Raw genomic sequence first — 22756 nt, forward strand, 5'->3', positions numbered from 1 at the left:
ACGGAACTAATGGTGTCCCAAACTCCACATCTAAGAGAGCAAGTAAAACACCCCCCAAAATACTCTGAAAAGCACTGGAAGAAGCTGCCAGGACAAGTCACCACCATGGGAAGCAGCTCTGCAGATGTGGTGCTGAGGGACAAGATCCAGTGCTGGACCTGGCAATGTCACCTCAGTCTCACTTGATAGGGGTTTACTATCTGGTAGTCTTTTTCCCAGAGTAGAGGAGGGCTCTGGGGATGGCAACATTCCCAACTTTCCCATTCAGAGGGTTCCAGCCTTTCCAAAATGCTTCTGCCCCTGTGCACAAGTGCTGTAGATGCCTGTGGCACTGCAGCTAGACTCCTGCTGGATGCTAGTGGCCATACTGTGCTCTTAAGGACTTACCAAACACAGTTAAGGTTCCTAGAACCACAGAAGGGTCTGGGCTGGAGGGGACCTCCAAAGGTCATGCAGCCCAACCCCCCTGCAGTCAGCAGGGACATCCTCCACTGCAGCAGGTTGTTGAGCCTGACATTGTCTCCAGCGATGGGGCCTCAACCACCTCCCTGGGCAACCTGTTGCAGTGCAGAACTTGTTCCTAACATCACCCTCAATCTCCTCTTCTCTGATTCCAAACCATTGCCTCTTGTCCTGTCCCTGCAGGCCTTTGGGAACAGTCCCTCTGCAGCATTCTTGTAGCCCCTTCAGGTACAGGAAGGTTGCTCTAAGGTCTCCCTGCAGCCTTCTCTGGGCTGGAAACCCCAAGCTCCCTCAGCCTGTCCTTGTAGCAGAGCTGTTCCAGACCCCATATCCTTTTCTTGGCTCCATCAGGTCCATGTCCTTCCTGTGCTGAGGGCTCCAGAGCTGGACACAGTACTCCAGGTGAGGTCTTAACCAGAGCAAAGTGACAGAATCTCCTCTCTCCATCTGCTGGCCACACCTCCTTTGATGCAGCCTATGGAGGGATTGGCCTTCTAGGCTGCAAGAGCACAATGTGCAAGGCTTCATGAAGAAGAAATCTCAACCAGCTCCAGTACTGTTGTCCTGGCACAGTAAGTGTCCTCTGTAGCTTAGCTTTTGCCCTTTGATACATTGCTTCCAAAAGGACTTGGAAAAAAAGCTGCCTGTAGCCATTGCTACTCTCTCCCAGGCCACTGCCCAGCACTACTTCTCTCCCTCAAAGTCAGTGCTGAGGAAGTCATCAATAAGGTGGAAAAGTGATGCTAGGCTGTGTTTAAGAACCATTGTTTGCTAGGAAAGGTGTTGGGGAGACTTTACTCATGGTTTGCACCCCTGTGGTTGAATCAGAAGCACATTTCTTCCCTCTCTTCCTTAAATAATCATGAAGGGAGCATTTGAAATGCACAGTTTCATCCCAGACCCACTTATCTTTAGATTCCCTGCTTAACTGCAGGGACTTTATCAGATGGAAAAGCTCAGCCTTCATTTATGTGAATTTCTAGGAATTTCTGCAAAGAGGCTGATAAAAGCATGAATCCTAAAGGCTCAAAGATGGGAAGGCAATTAAAACTGGGAGGCTTTGCACACAGCCAGAGAGAGAGTGGCTATGTAAAAATAACTTTGAGGATACTTTCATGGCAGAGGAGCAGCTACCTCCTACGTGGCAGCAACACAGACGTGCAGCCTCCCTTTTGTCAGGAATGGATCCAAGGGTCCTCAGGGGTCCTGTGTGAATACTGCCACTCTGCATGCATAGCTTCAGGCACAAGAAAATCCACAGCAGTGTGCACTCAACCCTTCAGAGAAGCCTGGGAAACCCAGCCTGGATTTTGTCCCCCTCTTCATGTTGGAAATCATCTAACAAATGCATCCCTGCCCCACTGCAGGCTTCAGAGCAAGCCCTTCCCTGGGCAGGGGGTTTAGTTCTCCTCATTTCCCCCTTTGCCAGCAGTATTGGACTCTGGAGAGTAAGGATCCAGGTGACACCACACCATTTCCTTCATGCAGATGTACCTGGGTGAGTACCTTAGGCCCCCAAAGGCTATGAACCTGCAGTGTCCCAACCCTTCCCCACCCAGTTGGGGCACTGCTGCTTCCAGGGGCTCTAAAATCCTCTATGTACAACACTGGTTCACGAAGAAACCCACAATGAACACCTCACCTTCCACACCTGACTTAAGGATTTCTTGAACCCTGTTTAAATCAGCTGCAAAACAGCAACATCCCCAACAGCAGTGGCCACACCCCTTAGTAAAAGATGATATTTTAAGCAAAATCCTTGTTGGGAGGCTCCATTTTCCTATTAGAAACTTCCTTCTCCTGCTTGATGATTTCTCTGTCAGCACTGCTGTTTGCAGTTCTCATTTACTGAGAACATCCCTCATAGGCACCTGATAGGTAATGAAGCGACTAAGAAGGAGTAAACTGCTTCACAATAGGAAGCCAGGAGCACACCAGGCTGTGGATTAGCCTGGAAAAAGGAGCTCCAAGCATGAGGCCAGAGGCTCACAGCTGTACAGATGGATGTAGATTTCATACAGCCACATCTCACTGATTTATTTATTCTCTCTCTGAGCCTCCACTAATAGTACTCCCCTGGGAGGCTATGAATGCATGGTGTGGGCATGGACTAGGGGGGGGGGGGGAAATGAGCCCAGCATGTTTCCATCCAAAGATGTGGAAAACTTTGATCATTCATTAGGCAAGCGAGAGCAATATTAAAACCCTTTTCCTTGTACTAAAAATAAATCCAAAGTGCAGAAAGAAGTTCTGCAGCCTGCCACCAGCCTGAGCCATCTGAGGGCTGCAGTTCAGGCTGGCACTGCTGCAGCTGCATTTACCTAACTCTGAGAGTGTGGGACCTTGGGAGCCTGAGAAGTCAGTCTGCTCCACACTGTTTTCTTTTTTGGCTCTGTAAATTTGCTGCCCTCAGGTGTGGAAGTGGAAGGCTGACCCTCAGCTGCATGCATCATGTTCCTATAGCTGCAGTCCAAGAGGCAGAGAGTTGCCAGCTGAATGGAGGCTTTTCATAGCAGTAGTCTGTGGGGAAAGTCTTCAACAAAAATGCTTTTTCTGAGCACATTTGCAATTCATGTAGGCTATGAACAGGATTCTATTAATTGAGCACTGGGGAAAAAAACAAAACAAAACACAAAACCCCACAGACCCAAACTATCCTAATTATTGCAGATATTGGCAATGACCTTCCTCTCCCTCCAGTAACCAAAACAGCAACATGCAAGTTCTGAGAGGTTTCCTCACTGCTTCCTCTGCACAACTGCTCCTCAAATGGCTATTTTTTTTCTAAGGATTTATACATTTAGATGACAAATCAAGCCTCTCTAATTGCCAAATTGTATCTACTCCTTCAGCAAGAGGCACCTCACAGTGCCTCTGACTCAGAGTAACCAGGCAACCCTAAGCTTCTAGGCTACGAGGCAAGAAAAAAAAAAAGTGAACTCCTACAGTAAGGAAAATTATCATTTCAGTCTCTATTCAAAAATCTGTCACAATAGACAGATGCCTGCTAGGGCTCAAACGTTTTCCAGGCTGACAGAAATCCTCAGGTTCTGGGCAAACTGGGCTCATCACTCCTGACAAGATCTCTTCTCCAGACCCTTCACCAGCTTCACTGCCCCTTTGGCTGGAGGCTGGCAAAGGTGACAGCCATCTACAACAAGGGCCAGGAGGAGGAGCCAGGAACTACAGCCCTGTCAGTATCACCTCACTGCTGGGGAGCAGCACAGAGCAGGTCCTCTTGAGTGCCATTATGCAGCCTGTGCAGGGCAGCCAGGGGATCAGCCCCAGCCAGCCTGGGTCCATGAGGGACAGGTCCTGCTTGACAAACCTGATCTCTTTCTACAGCAGGATGACCTACTTAGTGGATGAGGGAAAGGCTGCAGTTGTTGGTAACCACTCTAACATAGCTTTTCATACTGTGTCCTGCAGCATCCCCCTGGTGCCCCTGGCTGCTCAGGGCCTGGGTGTGGGCACCTCCAGGGCTTAGGAACTGGCTGGGTGGCCGAGCCTAGAGAATGGAGGGGAATGGAGATGAGTCCAGCTGGCAGCTGGCCACCAGTGGTGTTCCCCAGGGCTCAGGTCTCTTTAATGTCTTTATCAACAATCTGAATGAGGGCACTGAGGCTCCCTCAGTAAGGCTGCAGACCCCAGGCTGGGTGGAAGAGTTGAACTGGTCAAGACAAGAAGGCTCTGCAGAAGGATCTGGCCAGGCTGGATCCATGAGTCAAGCTCAGCTGCTTGAGGTTTAACAAAGCCAAGGTCCTGCCCTTGGGTGACAACAACCCTATGAAAGCTCCAGGCTAGGGTCAGAGTGGCTGGAAACTGCCCAGCAGAAGAGGACCTGAGAGTGATGTTCGACAGCAGCTGAGCATGAGCCAGCAGTGCCCAGGTGGCCTTCCCACCAGCATCCTGGCCTGGATCAGCCAGTAGGGAAGGGATCACTGGGCAGTGGTGAGGCTGCATCTCAAATACTGGGGTCAGGTGCTGGAGTGGGAACAGAAAAGAGCAATGAAACTGGAGAACAGGTCTGATGAGGAGCAGCTGAGGGAACTGGAATTATTTAGCCTGAAGGAGACTGAGGGGAGACCTAAGGAGGATGCCTCCACTCCCCAAAACCAGGAAGGGGCTGACAGAAAAGCCAAAACCCCCGAGAAGAAAGTCTCACCCACAGATGCTGACTCTCGAAAAAATAACCCTGGCTGTTATCCCCGAAAGCATGGGTGTGAGCCCACGGAGGTGGATCCACCTCAAGACCTGCCAGAGTCAGTGGAGGTGGATCCACTTCCATCAAAACTCATGGGGCACACCGTGGCTGACCTGCTGCCAGCACCATGGGGCTCAAAGCCGCCAAGGACCACCAGGACGCTCCAAATCCCCCCTGGCTCCGAACAAGCAGCACCGATGCCACATCGGCGGTAAGCAGGCTCAAGCACAGCGGCACCGGGCGGCCTCTCAGAAATCGCCCAGCCGCAGCTGGACCCTGCTGTGCCAGCCCCCAGCATAGGGCATCAGAAATGGGGCATCTCTTTTGCCCCGAGCCCTGGGGAAGCGGCGAGAGGCGCTGCTGCCATATGCTGCCATCTGCTGTCGACAGGAGGCACTGCAGCGGCGGGAGGCCCTTGGTGAGCGCCAGGGCACACCGCACACCGCCAGGGGGTGCCAGTTAGCATCGGCTACCGCCGGTACCCAGCGAAGGGCAGCAGAGAACACCGGAGCCCGTCGCGGTCCCTGCAGCTCCACGCAGGCTATCAGCCTCCATTCTCGTTCCTGCCTTTCCTGGCAGAAGGTACTGCTGCTGCTGAAGTGCCCAAAGCCCCAGTAAGACCAGGAGCAGGTTCAGAAGCATCCTGCCAGGGCTCTTTCCTGGCGCCATTCAAGGAGCAGTTATAGCCTTGGAGGGAGCACCAGCAAATTGCTGCTGTTGGGAATCCTGGTGACAAAGCTTTGGCACCCGGTGCTTCTGGTTTTGGGTGCTTCACCCAAACCAGCCCCATGCTGAATGGCCCTCACTTCCCAGTTCTCCCAGCTTGGAAACACCAAAGTAAAGCCACAGCTGAACTCAACCAACCAAGACATCAGCAGGCAGATCTGATCTCGAGGTAGAACAGTTTTCCCTAAGACTGTCCTCAAGAAGCCTCCCACAGTGGAGAGCAGGAGCTCAGGATGGTGGAAACCTCTCTCTGGAATGAGCCCTTTCCCATTTTTACTTCATCACAACCCATTAGGCTACAAAAAAAAAAAAAAAACCAAAACACAGAACCCAACCTGCAACTGAGTAAAATACTTCAACATCCCCACACAGCCCAACAAACTGCCCTTCAGCAGAAAGCAGGCTGAAGCATAATGCAGAGGATTCACAGCAGCATTGGTTTCATTTGACTGTATTTAAATAAAATAAAAAAAAAATTAAAAAGGGGAGAAAATAAAAAGGAAGAGAACAGGCACTAAAATCCACTGACTGCTCACACCACCATGCACCCACTGAGCCCCCCCCGGGCAGATGACAGTCTCTTCCCCCACCCCACCAGGCTGTGGGGCATGTCCCAGACCACCAGAAGCTGTTTCTAGACAGCAGCCTGACAAGAATGATGGCAAGAGTCAGCTCCCAGGCAGTATCCAGCACTCCATGCTCCCAGCAAGACCCAGAGGAGCAGAGAGAGGGTACCCAAGAACCAGCAGGCCACGTCCCCCTCCCACCACAGCCTCCCCCCCTGCATGGTGGGCAGTCTGTGCTGGTGGGGCTCAGCTCTCAGAGCTTCTTCAGGCGACTGTAGAGTTCCCTTTTGCTCTTCTCGCCAGCCCAGGTGCGGCTTTTGGTGCGGAACCTTTTCAAGTCTTCTTTGAAGTCCTCGTGGTGCATGGGGCGATAGCTCTGGGGCTCGCAGAAGCTCTGGGGAAAGATCAGCAGAGGATTGTTGGGGCTGGAAGACTGAGTCCAAACATCAACCCAACACCACCATGGCCATCAAGCCCTGGCCACATGTGCCATGGGCCACAGGTTTCTGGAACACCTCCAGGGATGGGGACTCCACCACTTTCCTGGGCAGCCTCTTCCCCTCCCTGACCACTCCCGCAGAAAGGAAGATTTTCCTAATATCCAAACTAAACCTTCCCAAGCACAATTTCAGACCATTTCCTCTTGTCCTTAGACCTGATACTAGACAGAAGAGAACAAACCCACCCAGATCCAACCCCCTTTCAGGGAGTTGGGGAGCCAGATGGTCTCCCTTCAGCTTCCTTTACTCCAGGCTGAACACCCCTCTCAAAGGTCATCTTGTCCATCCCCCCTGCAGTCAGCAGGGACATCAACTAAATCAGGCTGCCCAGGGCCACATCAAGTCTGACCTTCAATGTTTCCAGGGATGGGGCCTCAACCACATCCCTGGGCAGCCTGTTTCAGTATTGTGCAGAACTTCCTCCTGGTGTCCAACCTACATCTGCCCTGCTCCAGTTTCCTCATCCTATCCCCACAGGCCCTTCTGAATAGCCTCTCCCTAGCCTTGCCTTTCAGATACTGAAACGCAGCTCTAAGGTCTTCCTGGAGCCTTCTCTTCTCCAGGCTGAAGAGCCCCAACTCCCTCAGGAGCAGATGAGAGGTGCTCCAGCCCTCTGATCATCTTCATGGCTTCCTCTGAACCAACCAGAAGAAACAGAAGCAGCCCCTCTCACCTATGTAGGACCTTCATACCAAAGCCAAGTGCTGCTCAGGTTACAGCCACTGCAGAAGCCAATTGGAGAGATATGAAGGGCTCAGCCCTGTGCCAAGTCTCACCCCAGATTTCCTGACAGGCATCAAGACATAACCCAAGTCTGTCAGCATTCCCTTTGAGATAGCACAGACTGGAGGAGTGCTTGGTGGCTGGGACCACGCTAGCTCCTGCTCTTCTCAGCAGGACATCAAAGGCTGCTGTTGGCTGTTCCATGCTGCCATCTTGAGGTCCTTGGTCCTACCTCGGGAGAGGGCCCCAAAACAAAACCTGGGCACCCACCACTGCCGGATGGCAGGGGGAGCCAAACCCACAGGCAGCAATCAGTGCTGCCAACATCATCACCCCAAGTGCTGAGAGATCAAATAGCCCTCCAGGAAATCACACCCAGCCAGCTCCAGAAAGGCCCAAATGTCTCACATCCCTCTGAGAGCAGACACCAAGTGACAGAATCCCAGAGACACTCTGAAAGTGGGGGTGGCTTAAAGGGACCAAAGTGCCAGTCAGGCCTCTGCTGGCATCAGAGCAGCAAGGAGAAGCAGCTGGAGGAAAGTTCAGCTACTGCCATGCTGAAGCAGCAGAAGCCCAGGGAAACACCAATCCCTGAGCACCAGGAAGAGCTGCTCAGCATTTTTTGTTTCTTTTTTTGGAATTAGAGACTGGAAGCTGCAGTAATGAATGGTAGGTTAAGGCTGGATACTAGGAGGAAATTCTTTACATGAGGGAGATGAGACACTGAAACAGGCTGCCCAGGGAGGTTGTGGATGCCCTCTTCTTGGAGGTGTTTAGTGCCAGGTTGGATGAGGCCTTGAGCAACCTGGGCTGGTGGGATGTGTCCCTGCCCATGGCAGGGGGTTGGAACTGGATGAGCTTTAAAGATCTCTTCCAACCTAAACCATTCCGTGAATCTATGAACTGCTCCCAGGAGCAGAAGCATGAAACAGGAGAGCACCATGAGACCAAGCAAGGACAGCCACCCCAGCAGAAGCAACTCAACTCCAAAGAGAAGGTGAAGGAGCAGGAAGTGCAGCAGTGTTGAGCTGTGGTTTCCTCTCCTGAGTGTGGAGGAGGTGAAGAGAAGGTTACTCACACGGCAGCGCAGGAAGAAGTCCCTGTAGCCACCCTTCAGGATGTACAGCTCCGGGTAGTGGAGGTTGGGGTACTCATTGCCCAGCCTGTCCCTTTCCCTTACAAACCGGCACCTGCAGCAGGGACAAAGCCCACCTCAAACCCTGCATTCCACAAGCACCACAGGAGAACAGCTCCCACCCAACCTTCCCACTCCGCATGTTACAGAAGTCATGTCAGCAACAGGCTAAGAGGCCACAAGCTGTGGCTGACTGGTGTTGCCTTTCCACCTCTAAGCACAAGTAGATGAGGAAGGGGCTGTGGTTGAGTCTACCTGGACTTCAGTAAAGCTATTGTGGGAGAGAACATCAAAATTCTCCCAGAGAAACTGGCTGCTAATGGTCTGGATGGGTGGACAGTTTGCTGGGTTAAGCAGTTGATGGCTGAGCCTGAAGAGTGGTAGGGAACAGAGATGACTCCAGTTGGTGACTGGTCACCAGAGGTGTTCCCCAGGGCTCAGCACTGGGGCCAGCTCTCTTCAGTCTCTTTATCCATGATCTGGATGAGGGCATTGAGGCTTCCTCAATCAGTTTGCAGATGACACCAAGTTGGGTGGCAGTGTTGGTCTGCTGGAGGGTCAGGAGGGATCTGGCCAGGCTAGATCAATGAGTGATGCCAACGGGATGAGGTTCAACAAGGCCAAGGGTCCTGCCCTTGGGTCACAACAACCCCATCATGGCTTCAAGCTGGAGGCAGAGGGGCTGGAAACTGCCCTGTGGAAAAGGACTTGGTGGGGGTGAGGGTTGAGCCACCATGTGCCCAAGAAAAGGCTGCCCAGGGCAGGGGTGGGGGCCCCATCCCTTGAGGGGTTTCAAAGCCATGGAGATGTGGTGCTGAGGGCCATGGTTGAGCAGTGACCTGGCACTGCTGGGTTCATGGCTGGACTCAATGGTCTTAAACCCAAACCCTTCTCCAACCCCTGTGTGCCAGCCCAACATCATCACATCTCAGGCTGTGCCACACCTCTGCCAGAGCTGACAACCAACATCTGCTCAGCACAAACTCTGGCACAGTGGCTGGTGCCACCCTGAAAGCTTTGCTGCCCCCCAGCACAGGGCTGTGGGCACAACTCACATGCGAGGGCCCCGCTCCGAGGAGAACTCGCAGTGGAACACGACGATCACTCGCTTGTTGCCCGAGGGCTGGATTGGCTTCTTCAGCAAGAAGTCTTCTACATCTTCCTCCATGTGCAGGTTTACAGCACCCTGTGAAGGCAGAGGTACCACTGAGCAGATGCAGCAAGTAGAGGAGAACCAATAAACCCATCCCAGATCACTGCAAGCTGTTTCCACATCTTCAGTGCCCTGAAGGAGCTCTGCCAGCCCTCTCCAGCCATTGGGAACAGCTTCAAACCCAAGCCTGGCCCAGGCTGTCCGGGGCATTGGTGGAGTCCTCATCATCCCTGGAGGGGTTTCAGAGCTGTGGAGATTTGGTGCTGAGGGCCATGGTTTAGTGGTGACCTGGCAGTGCTGGGTTCATGGTTGGACTGGATCTTAAAAGATCTCTTCAGCTTAAATCAGAGATTCTATGATCCCATTTAAATCATTTGATATCCTGATTCTAGCTTCCCTAGATATAAGGATACTGGACACCAAGCGTCCTGGAACCATCTCCCTGCTTGCCACACAGGCCACCTCCTCTGCTTAAGGCAAGTGGAACACTCCTTCCCTTTGAGGGACAAGTCACTTTGCAAACCAAGTGTGAGCTCAGTGTCCTGAGCTTCAGGCTGTGCGTGGGTTTCACAGGATCACAGACTCCAGTGGGGCACTGGGGCAGCTTGACTCTAACCTCCACACAGCCTCAGATACTGGAGAGTCAAGAGCAGCCCCACACAGGGCTAAGTGACCTGTGTGCATCTGCAGACACCTCCACATCACTCCTATGTGGTCACCATACCTTGATGTGTCCTCCTTCGTACTCATAGGGGTATCTACAGTCAATGATCACACACGTCTTGATGGAGCTGGCAAACTTCCCAGACAGCACAGACACAATCTGAAACAAACCCCCAGAGCTCAGTTGCTTTGAGATGTTTGTGTGTCATTCCCTCACCCAGCAAAGCACTCTCCCCTGCTGGCTCTCAGGACATACCATTTCTGAGTCAATGTACTTTAAATCTTGATGTTTCCCATCGACAGTGTGGAATAAATAACCCTGTAGGAGAGAGACAGCAATGGGTGAGCCATGGAGGACATAGCCTGGTGTCCATTCCGGAACATGCTTTGTGGACAAGACTCTCCTTAGCAAAGCTCAAGAGTTAAAACCAAGTTCTAAACGTTCAGGGGCAGAATTTTATTTTTGGCTCCTGTGCTGAAGGGCTTTTGAAGATCTTTTTGAACCACCACAAATGAGTTGGTTTGTGCCCAGCACAAAGCACCCAGCTCAGAAACAGCCTTCCTACTGCCTAGTTTTTGAGTAGGTTCAGAGGAGGCCAGGAAGATGATGGGAGAACTGGAAGCCCTCTGCTCTGAGGCCAAGCTGAGAGGGATGGGGTGGTTCAGCCTGAAGAAGGCTCCAGAGAGACCTTAGAGCAGCCTGCCAGGATTTGACAGGGGCTCCAGGAGAGCTGGAGAGAGACATTGTACAAAGGCAGAGAGACAGGATGAGGGGCTTCAAATTGGAAGAAGCTGGATTTAGATGAGACATGAGAAAGAAATTCTTCCCCACGAAGGTGGTGAGGCACTGGAACAGGTTGCTCAGAGAAGCTGTGGAAGCTCCAAATCTGGAAATGTTCAAGGCCAAGTTGGATGAGGCCTTGAGCAACCTGGGCTAGCAGGAGGTGTCCCTGCCCATGGCAGTTAAGTTGGAACTCAATGACCTTTAAGGTCCCTTCCACCCCAAACCAGTCTGTGGTTTGGACTGCTGAAGAAGGGGAATGCTTTACTGGAGCTGGTTTAAGACCAGTGAAACATCCAAATTAACTCTTGACCATCAAATTAAATTACCTTGGAGAAGTCCCCAATAAGGTCTCTCTGGTCACTGTCCAAAATGCTTTCAATCTCTGCCGTGGAGGACTTTGTCTTCACCACTTTCAAGCTCTGGAAGAAGGCAGATTAAAGATCAACATGAGAGCAAACACCATAGAGATCCTTTCCCCACAATAAAAACTCAGAGGTTGCTCTGAAGCCCTGAACTACATCTCTCCAGCTTTCCCTTGGGATGAAGGCAAAACTCAGGCTCAGCAGCATGCCACCACCAGTTGCCCAGATCTCCTGCACTGTGCAGAGACAACAGAGTGGTGCTGGAAATCCACCTCAGAAAGCTCTCTTGTTACCCTTCACACTAGACACCCATGTTACAGCCTCTCCTCATCAATTCCTGGCTACAAAACTGGATGCCAGGCCACCAACCTTGGAGTCCTCAGAAGGTGCTCCAGGCAGGCTTTTCCTCTTCTTGCTTTTCCCTGGAGAGTTCTCTTCCTGGGATCTCTCCATCCTTTTCTGGGTGGTTCTTCCTGCAGCAGCAGGCAGAGCGGAAGAGCCGAAGAGACGGCAGTGCTTGGCCTGCGGGAAGAGTTGTGTGAGGAAGGAGCAAGCCTCAGGCATGCAGCCTGTCACACAGGATGCCTCTGCATGGTGCTGCCACTGCACAGCCACAGCAGGAGGGTGAGGAACACCAACACCCAGGGCCTGCATCTCCAGCAACATTCATTCCTTCTTGTGCACACTGGGTGAGCCTGGAGCACCAGAAGCAGTGAGCCCTTCAGCTCTGCCCTGGGGAGGCCACACACTGGCACCACTTCTAGGATCCCCAGTTGAAGAGAGACAGGGAACTGCTGGGGAGAGTCCAGTGGAGGCTGGGAAGCTGCTGAGGGGCCTGGAGCAGCTCTGTGAGGAGCAAAGGCTGAGAGCCCTGGGGCTGAGAGCCTGCAGAAGAGCAGCCCCAGAGGCGAGCTGAGCAATGCTCAGCAACAGCTAAAGGGAGCATGGGGGGTAAGAGGCTGGGGCCAGACTCTTGACAGTGGTGCCCAGGGACAGCACAAGGGGCAGAGGGCACAAACTGGAACCCAGGAGGTTCCATCTGAACAGGAGGAGAAAGTTCTTTGGTGTGAGGGTGCTGGAGGCCTGTTCCAGGCTGTCCAAAGAGGTTGTGAAGTCTCCTTGTGTGGAGAGATTCCAAACCCCCCTGGGCGGCTCTGTGAGTGACCTGTGAGGCCACTGTGAGTGACTCTGCTTTAGCAGGGGGTTGGACCAGAGGTCCCTTCCAGCCCCTACCCTGATGGGGTTTGAGGACTTATCCCTATTAGCTGACAGATTAATTTTACTAGCAGATTAAAGAGTTTTGCAGGAATCTAAACTCTCTTCAGCCTACTATCAGAAGGTGGAGCTGCAGGCACTTCAGGCCAGGCTGTGGAGGATATTTGTTGATATGCCTCCAAGATATCTGATAAGGGAAGCCAATATCTTCCCACATTTATCAAGTCAATACCTGCACACACACACAATGAGCATTGTTCCACACTGCCAGGAACAGGCTTCAGAGCTGAGGGGTCACTGCCAGATCCTGGTGTGTTGTCAGCAGGGGTGACTTGCCCCAGCAGTGAGAGCTGCAGGCAGAGCAGCGAGGGGTGTGTGCTGTGCCCCTGTACTCTCCCAGCTCACTCACCCTGCTCTCTGCTCTCCTCATCACCAGCGGTGCTGTCCACAGGCTCGACACGTCAGAGGGCAGCTCCTCATCGTTCTGGGGAAGGAAGAAGTTCACTCTCCTCTAGCTCACCACAAGCACAGACTGTAAGGGCAGCTTCTGCACAGCCTAGGCAAACCCTGCTGCTGGAGCTGGCTGGCAGAGCAGCTCTGGGAATTTAACTCACTCAGTGAAATAATGGAACTGAGCAGAGACATGCAGGAGGAGGCAAGCTCCAGCACTTCACTGATGTGCTGGAGGAGGCAAGCTCCAGCACTTCACTGATGGGTTAACAAGGAGGTTCCTCCAAAGCTTTAAGCATTTCCAATCCAGCTACCAGCAGTCCTCTGTTGAGGTGTCTGGAAAGCAAGTTATCACCTCCAGCTCTTTCAGCAAGCTGCTACAGACAAATACCATCAAGCACTTTGATGTCCACATCCTTATGCCTCCTGCTGTAATTCTCTGCCAACAGGAACAGCAGCAGCTCTGAACGCAGCTGCTGCTCCTCCCCAGTAAATCTGCCCCAGGAACCATCACAGACATACTGAAACCTGAAGAGGTGAAAGAGATCGCTCATCTTCTAAGATTCCCTCCTATTTTCTAGTTCCCATGCTGAGCTCTGCTAGAACACACATGTACTATGGACACCTGCTGGCAGACTGTTAGAGCTGAACTGGAAATGTCATAGAATGGTTTGGGTTGGAAGAGACCTTAAAGATCATCCAGTTCCAAGCCCCCTGCCACAGGCAGGGACACCTCCCACCAGCCCAGGTTGCTCAAGGCCTCATCCAGCCTGGCCTGGAACACCTTCAGGGAGGAGGCATCCACAGCCTCCCTGGGCAGCCTGTGCCAGTGTCTCCCCAGCCCCACTGTAAATGTAAAATGTCCATCCTATTTCCCTCCTACCTTCAAATCTTGGTCATCAAGCAGCTCTACGAAGCCATCATCATCTTCACTCTCAGAGGAAGGCAAAGAGTGCTGCAGAAAAGCTGACCTGTAGTTCTCCTGTTCACCCACAGGCAGCTGAGAGAAGACAGTTTTAGCAACACTCCTCTTCCCTGCAGGTTGGTGTAACCCCAGAGGTGATGCCAACCCTCTCACTGCACAATTCCAAACACAGTGACCCCAAACTGAGTCCCAGTACTTCTGTTTGATCCCTTCACCAGCAGAGTGCTTCATTCACCAAGCCTTTGCTCTGGCAGAAGCTCTGCAGGGGAGGTGCAAAGGAGTGAGAGGGGTGGTGTCAACAGAACAAGAATTCACATTGACTCTGAAGCTGATAAGCACAAGGCCAAGAGTGCTAAGCAGGATCAAAGACTGGTTTGAGCTGGAAGGGACCTTAAAGATTCCAATTCCTGCCATGGGCAGGGACACCTCCTGCTAGATCAGGTTGGTCAAGGCCCAGTCAACTTGGCTTGGAACACTTTTAGGCTTGGAGCTTCCACAGCTTCCTTAGGCAACCTGTTCCAGTGCCTCTCCACCCTCATGTGGAAGAATTTCTTGCTAAGGTCTAATCTAAATTAGGAGGAAATTATTCCCCCTAAAGCTTATACCCAGCTCCTCTTCTGTGCGAGGAGCAATAATTTCTAAGCAACAGAACATGAACAGGGTGACATTCTCTTCCTTCCTGGACAGCAGGCCCAGTTGCATGCAGTTTCTCTATGCTGAGGCAGAGGCACCTGGAACATCTGCTGTAGGAGTAAAGCCAAACTAAATGGCTCCATTTCACACCTGTGACCACACTTCCTTGACTTACTGCACCACCACCTCTGTAGTGACTCATCCTGCTGCAGGACAGTCCAAATTTCAACCCTCTGACCACCCCAGCAGCCAAGCCTGAGGACTTTCTTATCTGGAAGTTTTGATAACGAGTTATGAAGTTGTTCCAGCTGGCAGATGCAGAGTGGTAATTAGCAGCACTGTCTGAGAATCAGGATGTGGTTTCCTTCTCCCAGATGGTTGGTGTGCAGAGGAATAGGTGAGAACTTGTCGTGAAGAGCTCTGTGGCACTTACCACCTGAGCTGGAGATGAATTCTGCCTTGGCCCAGGAGCACCTTTTCCCTCCCTTACATGCACAGGGCAACGAGCAGCTGGTTGGGTTGGCTTCTTAAACTCAAAGGACTCCTGGATTAAAAAACAAAGCAGCAAAGTGATCATTTGGCTAAGATTAGACACTGGGGGAGTTGCTGCCATTGTTGCAGCTCTTTAGTTCTTGTTCAACTACCTGGCATCTTGGATTTAAGTTCCCTGCTGCCAACAATCTGGAGGGGAATGTTTTCAAACTCAAGAAGCTACAACAGGGATTTATTTAAGCTAATCAAGTTTTTATCCTCTTGATAACACCTACATGGAATCACAGAATCATTCAGGTTGGAAGAGACCTTGAAGATCAGGTTGCCCAGGGAGGTTATAGATGCCCCTTCCCTGGTGGTGTTCAAGGTCAGGTTGGTTGAGACCATGAGCAACCTGGGCTGGTGGGAGGTGTCCCTGCCCATGGCAGGGGGGTTGGAACTGGGTGATCTATGAGGTCCCTTCCAACCCAAACCATTCTATGAATCACCCACAAGCGCAAGACCTATCTCTTGAGTTCCCCTAAGAGAAGCCAGGGAAAGCTTTAAGGGTGACCCAGAGCCAGACAGAGTAAGAGGAGCCCTTTTCTACCCCGTCTGCTGCTGGACAGGTGTCCTAATTAATTCCTTTGGTGGGAATTAAAGGTGTAGGTCAGTTTCTTCTCCCAAGGAACAGGACAAAAGGAAAGTTCCCTTTCCACCACCAAGAAAAGCACCACTTACATTCTCCTTATTTTCATCTTGCTCCAGCAATTTAAAATCACTCTCCAGAGAGTCAGAATGGTTCCTCTTCAGAGCAGGGCTGGATCCCAGGAGGCTTTGCTACAACATTCACACAGAAGGGTCAGGTCAGTTTTGTGCAATTTCCTCTTTGCAAAAGCGGTGAACAATGTCTGGAGTGTCACTGTCCTGAGCTGCAAGCAGGACTCTTGTGCTGACAGCTGGTGGCACAGCCACGTCACTGAGGTTTCACACCAACAGCTATGAGGTTTTGAGCTTAGGAGCTGCAGTTTTCATCAAGTACCACACAGCAACTCTTCTTGAAGCCAGAAAAATCAAAGTTATGGAACATATTTAGCTGAAAACCACTTTACACACACACACAAATCCTTTAACATTCCCACAGCACCACCCTCACTTACTGGCAGGGAATGGATTCTTCTGAACGGTATCCGGAGGCTGCAACAGAAAACAACCAACATTTTGTATTAAACAAAGCAGCAAGAGGAGTAAAACCCACTTTTTTTTTTTTTCCCACCCCTCCATAAGCCCCAAGTCACCAACAAAGGAGTTCAAACAGAATTGTACTTACTTCAGCCTGCTTGACTCAAGAATTGCTTTCTCAAACCTAAAAGCAAGAGAGATGCCCCACAGTTAGCACCAAAGGACAGCAGCCCCCAAACCAAATCTACCTCCTGTTTCAGTCAGGGAGTTCTGCTAAGCAGAAGCCAACAGGTTTCGTGATGACTTTGTCTTCCTCAGAAGCTATTCATAGTCAACCTGTCCTATCCTACCTAGCCTTTGGAACACCAGCTAGACTCCTTCCAACACAATTCCTTCCAGCATTGTTTGGGCAAGCAGCTCAGCTGAAGGAAGGGAAGCCCAGTGAAGCAAGGACCAACAGATGAAGGTCATCTGGGTCTAATCAGAGACCAAGAGCATCAACTCCCCAGCCCTGAGGACAGTAGATCAGGGACAAAAATTTAAAAAAAAAAAAAAATCATGGCCAGCAATGGTGTGGCCAGCAGGAGCAGGCAGGGATTGTCCCCCTGGACTGGGCACTGGTGAGGCCACACCTCAAGTCCTGGGGTCAGTTCTAAGCCACTCACTCCAAGAAGGACATTGAAGAGCTGGAGCAGGGCCAGAGAAGGGCAATGAAGCTGATGAAGGGTCTGGAGAACAGGGCTGGGGAGGAGCAGCTGAGGGACCTGGGGTGTTGAGCCTGGAGGAAAACAGGCTGAGGGGAGACCTTCTGGCTCTCGACAATTCCCTGGAAAGAGCCAGAACCCAGGTGGGGCTTGGTCTCTTCTCCCAAGGAAGAAGTGACTGGACAAGAGGAAACAGCCTCAAGTTGCCCCAGGGGAGGTTTAGGTTGGCCACTAGAAGAAACTTCTTCACTGAAAGGGTTCTGAAACACTGGCCCAGGCTCTCCAGGGAGGTAGGACGTTCTAATCTGAGTGGCAGATTCCAAGCTCACAGCAACTGCTTGCTGTCAGTTAAGGCACAAAGCACAAATTCAGTGTTGAGTGAAGACTGCAGCTTAAAGGGAATTTGGTGCTGCCCCAGACTCCTGGCAAGGTGCCCATGTCACACTCAAACAGTTGGTCCAACACCACAGTAACTCAGACCCAAGACTGGTTAAGCACTCTGGGGCACAGACAAGCCCCAAAGCCCAGCACCTCTCCTGAATAGCACTGCAGCTTCTGGAGGCCCAAGCTGAAGAGCCCACTGCATGTGTGCCAGCAAAGCAGAAGCCACCTCAAGGCTCTCACTAGCCCTGGTTTGGTGGTGGAAGCTGAAGCACCAGAAGTGAGGCTGAACATGTGGATACCTACGTTTCCTCCATGATCTCATTTGAGGTTGCAGGTCCAGGTGAATCCAAAGCACAACCTGCAGAGGAGAGACAGCGTTTATCTACTGAGCAGAGCCAGGAGACAGCAAGTATGGCATGCTGCTAAGGATTTCCTCAGAAGGACCTTGAGTTTGGACAGGAAACTGATGTAGAAGGCTCCATCTGCAGCCTCAGCTCAGTGCAGAAGCCCACAGCAGTTACAGACACTGCATCTTGCTGGGTTGGCCCTAAGCAGGAACAACTCAAAAAAGCCCTCCTAGTCCTGCCTAGAACACCCACAGAACACTCTTGGCTTTCTCACACACAGCTCTCAACACACAACTTACTCCTTTAGGAGCTTTTAAGCCATGGTTTTAGTTACAACTCCACAGGAAAGAATTCTGGGCTCATTCCACAGAGTCAAAAGGCTCCTAACACTCATGAGGGTGCTGGGAAGGACAGCAAGGGCTGCCTGGGCACAGATAAGTGGAATATTAGACCTCCCCAGCATGTAAGTACAAATAGGAAACCTCCTGAAAGTCCCTCAGGAGGTTTTGTATCATAGCAGCATTGCCAGGCCCTAGAGGAAGGCCAACACACTCTACACCTTCATGGCAAGACTTGTTCCTGCCCCAGGGACCCTCTAGATCACCTAAAACTACCAAGAATCTGACTAACACAACAAGGAGTGGTCTCAGCACAGCAGAAACTTTCACCAGGAGTGTTTTGTAAGCACTTCAGACCTTCTTTATTCCCTCTCCCCAAAGGCAAGCAGGAAAGGCAGAGTTAGCAAGCTTGATTATTCTGTCCCACTTTGGGGTTTGTGAGCTCTGCTCTTACTTGAGCAGATCACAAAGCTCATTTAAAGGCTGAAAGCACCCATGCAGAGTCAGCGTGGTGCATAAATTCAGGTGGAGACAGTGAAATATCAGAAGCTTCCCTGCTTTATGAGTTAGGGGTAAAAGCTTGGTTCATTTTCACTGATAAAGTATCTCAGTTACAAAAAAAAAAAAAAAACAACAAACCACACTTCTAGGCAAGACTCAGCACTCAGGTGCAGCTTCCCAGGTTTCAGATAAGCAACCAGCCATAAAACAGTCCCAAACCATGAGCCAAGCACCTCCTCAACAGCCTTGAGCAGAGCAGGCTAGCACAGGTTGGCTTTCCAGAGAGAAGCCACAGGGTGATGACATGCTCCCAAAGTTATCCCACTGTGAAGGGCAGAAGCTCACCCTGGTCCCATTCAGAGCTGACTGCAGATATGCATCAGGTCCTGACAATGATCAGGGAAACAAATCTCATTTTCCAGCCCTGAGCCCCACCACACAGCTAGAAACACTCACAGGTCACCCCACACTAGGGCAGTCTCCTGTCTGTGCCTATCTTCAGCAGCCTTTGCCTTCATTCTTCTCTACCTGAAGACAGGCTGATATACTCCTGATAAGGAGCTGAGCCACCACCAGGTAGAGAGCAGAAGATGAAGGCAATCAGAAAATGGTGATAAACGCCCTGCAGGAGCACAAAGCCTGACAGGGTAACAGCCTCATCCTAAGAGGGATCCAAAGCAAAAAGCCACCTCTGTCAGTCCCCTGTGGGGCCAGAACCAGTTTTTCCTCCATGTCAGCTCCACTGCTAATGTACTCCAGGATAATTAGAGAGAAAACAAAACCACCCATGACCCAAAGCATCAACTGCAGCAATGATTTGGCTGCTTTCTTCCCTTGATGAGCAGCAGAATGAGGAGTGGCTGCAGGGACTGCAGGCAGGCAGAGGAAACAGAGGGGATCTTATCAATGCTTATCAATATGGCTTCAAACTGGAAGAAGATGGATTTACCTTAGGCTTTAGGAAAAAATTCTTCCCCAGAAGGGTGGTGAGGCACTGGAATAGGTTGCATAGAGAAGTTGTGGAGGCTCCAAGCCTGGAAGTGTTCCAAGCCAGGCTGGATGAGGCTTTGAGCAGCCTGGGCTAGTAGAAGGTGTCCCTGCATATGGTGGGGGAGTTGGAACTGGATAATCATTAAGGTCTCCTCCAACCTAAACCAGTCTGTGACTCTATGATTCTATGACACCTAAAGGGCAAGAGACTGGGGCCAGACTCTTGTCAGTGGTGCCCACTGAGAGGACAAGAGGCAACAGGCACAAACTGGAACCCAGGAGGTTCTACCTGAAGCCAAGGAGAAATTTTTTGTGTGAGGGTGCTGCAGCCATGCTGCCCAGAAAGGTTGTGGAGTCTCCTTCTGTGGAGAGATTCCAAACCCCACTGGGCAAGCTGCTGTGGGTGCCCTGCTTTAGCAGGGGGTTGGACTGGATGATCTCCAGAGGTCTCTTCCAACCCCACCATGGTGGGATTCGGGGATTAGTTCTCTATCCCTGGAAGCCATGGAAATGCAGGATGCTTTCCATGCCTTGCTGAGGCTGTAAGGGCTGGGAGAGCACTACCTGAATCAGTGGACTCCGAGGACCCCGTCCGCTGCAAGCTGTTGGTGTTCTTGCTCTCCAGAGCCTGCTCGGCGTTGGCACTCTCACTGTAAAGGGAGGGAAGTATTGGGCTTCAGAGCAGAGGCAGGGAGAGGCATTTAAGACAGTAATTATCCTGGCTGCCTTCTGGTCACCAAGGGTTTCTTTATGTCCTGAGCTTCTGCCTTCACAAGTAACAGAAACAGGAACTCAGGAGATTCCATGAGGAAAACCTTCTTCAGTGTGAGGGTGCTGGAGCCCTGTCCCAGGCTGCCCAGAGAGATTGTGGAGAGATTCCAACCTCCCCTGGGCATTGTGACCCTGGGCAAGCTGCTGTGGGTGCCCTGCTTTAGCAGAGGGTTGGGCTGGGTGATCTCCAAAGGCCCCTTCACGCCACACCATGCTGGGATTTGGTGACCCAGAGCCTGAGTGACAGCAGCTCCTGGTCCAAGGCCTGTACAAGCCCAGGCAGGGACCCAGCTCCTGCGCCCCATCACACACCCACGTCCTACATGAGCAGGGGGCACAGCAGCTCCAGTACAGACACACACCACATGTACCCTCACTCTGTATTACCTTCAATTAGGGAAGAGCTTCCTTATTGTGGCTCCTCCAGCACATGGGTTAATCAAAAACCTAACCCGGGGTGCAAGCCACAGCCTTAAATGAGCACAGAGGGGGCTGGTTTAGAGGAATCCCAGGAATCTGAAAGGGGGAAGGATCATAAAGCAAGCAGGTGATTGCAGAAAGGAGAATGATCTAAAAACAGCAAGAAAAGGACAAATACCAGGTGGACCACTAAGACCAGTGCTGGCCAGGGCAAAACAGGAGCAAAATTGAGACAAACTGCAGAGGTTACTGCAGGAATAATGAGTTGGAGTCTGGAGGAATAGCAGAATAGGATTGAGCAACTGCCTGTCTGGAGTTGTGAGGAGGGAGGAACAGTAGAGCCAGAGCCCAGAGGCTGCAGCAGTTCCCATGTGTGAAACTGGAAAGAGTGGGGGTGCAGGAACCAGGGGAGGGTGGCAGAGTGGCTGAAGTACTCGGGACACAGGCTTCCCTTTACAGCAGGGAGTGAGAAGGGAGCAGAGTTGATGCAGCTAACGTGGCATGGAGAATAGACACAAAAGGACCAGCAGGAATTTGGGGGAGTGGGAAAAGCAGCCAGGCCTGCAGCCAGGCAGAGTCCAGAGCAGAAGATGGTGGCACATGGTGGGACACAGGAGATAGAAGATGGCCCACAACACAGGAGCCATTGCCACATGTGGGCCAGGAGAGCAGGGACTACCACAGGGCTGGGGAAGGGGTGGCCTAGTCTCAAGGTCCCTAGAAGAAAGGGGTAGCAGAGAAGGAGGACATTTGGTGGGGTGAGGGGCAGCAGGAGGAGGATGAGGCGAGCAGTAGGAGTGGGGAGCAGAGCTCTGCAGGGCTGGAGGCATCAGGAATGGATGGAGATATGGGGAGAGGTGAGGAGTGTTAAGAGAGAGGGGGGGTGTCCCAGGTTTGCAAAGGCGAGGGAGTGGGGGCACAGAGGAAAACTCCCGGAGGCCTCTTTTCGGGGAGGGGGCAGGGAGAAACAGCTCCTCGAAGCCTCGCTTTCCGTGGGGAGGGTTAGTTTTAAGGGAGGGAGGTATTTAGAAGGAAAGACGGCAGAACGGGGTCCTCTAGGCCTCACTTCTGAAGGAAGATGGAGATTGAGAGATCCTCCAGGCCTCCATTGGGAGAGGAAGGGGAGGGCAGCAGGGTAAGGAGAATCGATCCACGAGGCTTCACCTTTTTTTTTGGAAGGGAGAAGAAAAGATCTACGGGGCCTCAATTTTTAGAGGCGGAGAAGGAAGGTAAAGGAGGTCCCTGAGGCCTTGTTTCTGAAAGAGGGGAACAGGGAAACAGGTTCTGCAATTGAAGGGTGGGTAGAAAACCACTTCCTTGAGACTTTTTTTGAGGAATTGTTCAGAAGACCTCCTAGAGACCTTTTTCGGGGGGTGTAGGAAAAGACCTCTTTGAGGTGTGGTTGGAGAAAATCTCAAGGCGTTACTACTGTGGGGAGCAGGAGTGCGGGGCTGTAACGGAAAGAGAAGAAAAACTCCTCAAGGCTTTGGGTTTTTTCCCTTTTACCCCATGTAAAATAAATAAATAAAAGAGAAGAGCTTCCCCCAGGCCTCGTTTTTGGTCCAGCATAAGGAGAGAAGATACCCTTGAGGCCTCCGATAGTGGGAGGCGAGAAGGGAAGCGGCTCCCCCAGGCCTTGCTTAGCATCCAGAAGGGAAGAAAGAGGGGAATAGGCCCTTGAAGGGGAATCTGGGGAGGGGGTACGCGCCAGGAGAAGCGAGGGAAGGGAAGGTGGGGGGAGGCTTTGACTGACCTTCTTCCCAGCTGCTCCATGGTGAAGCATGGATCGGAGACCGGCGAGAGGTCCGCTGGAAAGAGAGACTTGACCACAGCTGATGAAGCTGGAGAGGTTGGAGAAAAAAGGAGAAGGCGGCGGCGATAAGAACCTCCCCGAGTAGGATCCATGGTAGGCGAATGTCTTGCTGTCAGCAGGGCCCGCACTGCTTTGACCCCAGCCGCTACCCGTCGGCCGCTCCAAAGCTGGCGCCAAACTTCCCCTCCGCCAATCAAAACGCATCGTTGCTCGGGGGCGGGTAATTTTCTGTGGTTCTCCCCACCCACTGCGCTCATGCTCACCAATAGAAGTGGAGGCGCGTGCAGCAATCCCCGCCTCCAGCTGTTGTTTGACGTCTCTCCTGCCCTATAGG

At 51.9% G+C, this 22756-nt stretch overlaps 1 protein-coding gene across 1 annotated transcript; it reads right to left on the reverse strand.

Annotated features, from left to right (window-relative positions):
• Positions 1 to 6211: 6211 nt before the first annotated feature.
• CDC25A (cell division cycle 25A) lies at positions 6212 to 22487 on the reverse strand. The gene is made up of 16 exons (XM_054390121.1): positions 22363 to 22487; positions 19983 to 20068; positions 17546 to 17600; positions 16303 to 16338; positions 16133 to 16169; positions 15714 to 15812; positions 14935 to 15045; positions 13827 to 13943; positions 12903 to 12977; positions 11648 to 11800; positions 11243 to 11335; positions 10389 to 10451; positions 10194 to 10292; positions 9372 to 9502; positions 8260 to 8371; positions 6212 to 6352 (listed from the first exon to the last, which is right to left on the reverse strand). The coding sequence occupies exons 1-16, from the start codon at positions 22380 to 22382 to the stop codon at positions 6212 to 6214; spliced, it is 1428 nt and encodes a 475-aa protein (XP_054246096.1). The 5' UTR covers positions 22383 to 22487.
• Positions 22488 to 22756: the final 269 nt, after the last annotated feature.

Source organism: Indicator indicator, chromosome 20 (genome assembly GCF_027791375.1).
Source record: "Indicator indicator isolate 239-I01 chromosome 20, UM_Iind_1.1, whole genome shotgun sequence".
In the NCBI taxonomy this organism is placed as follows: domain Eukaryota; kingdom Metazoa; phylum Chordata; class Aves; order Piciformes; family Indicatoridae; genus Indicator; species Indicator indicator.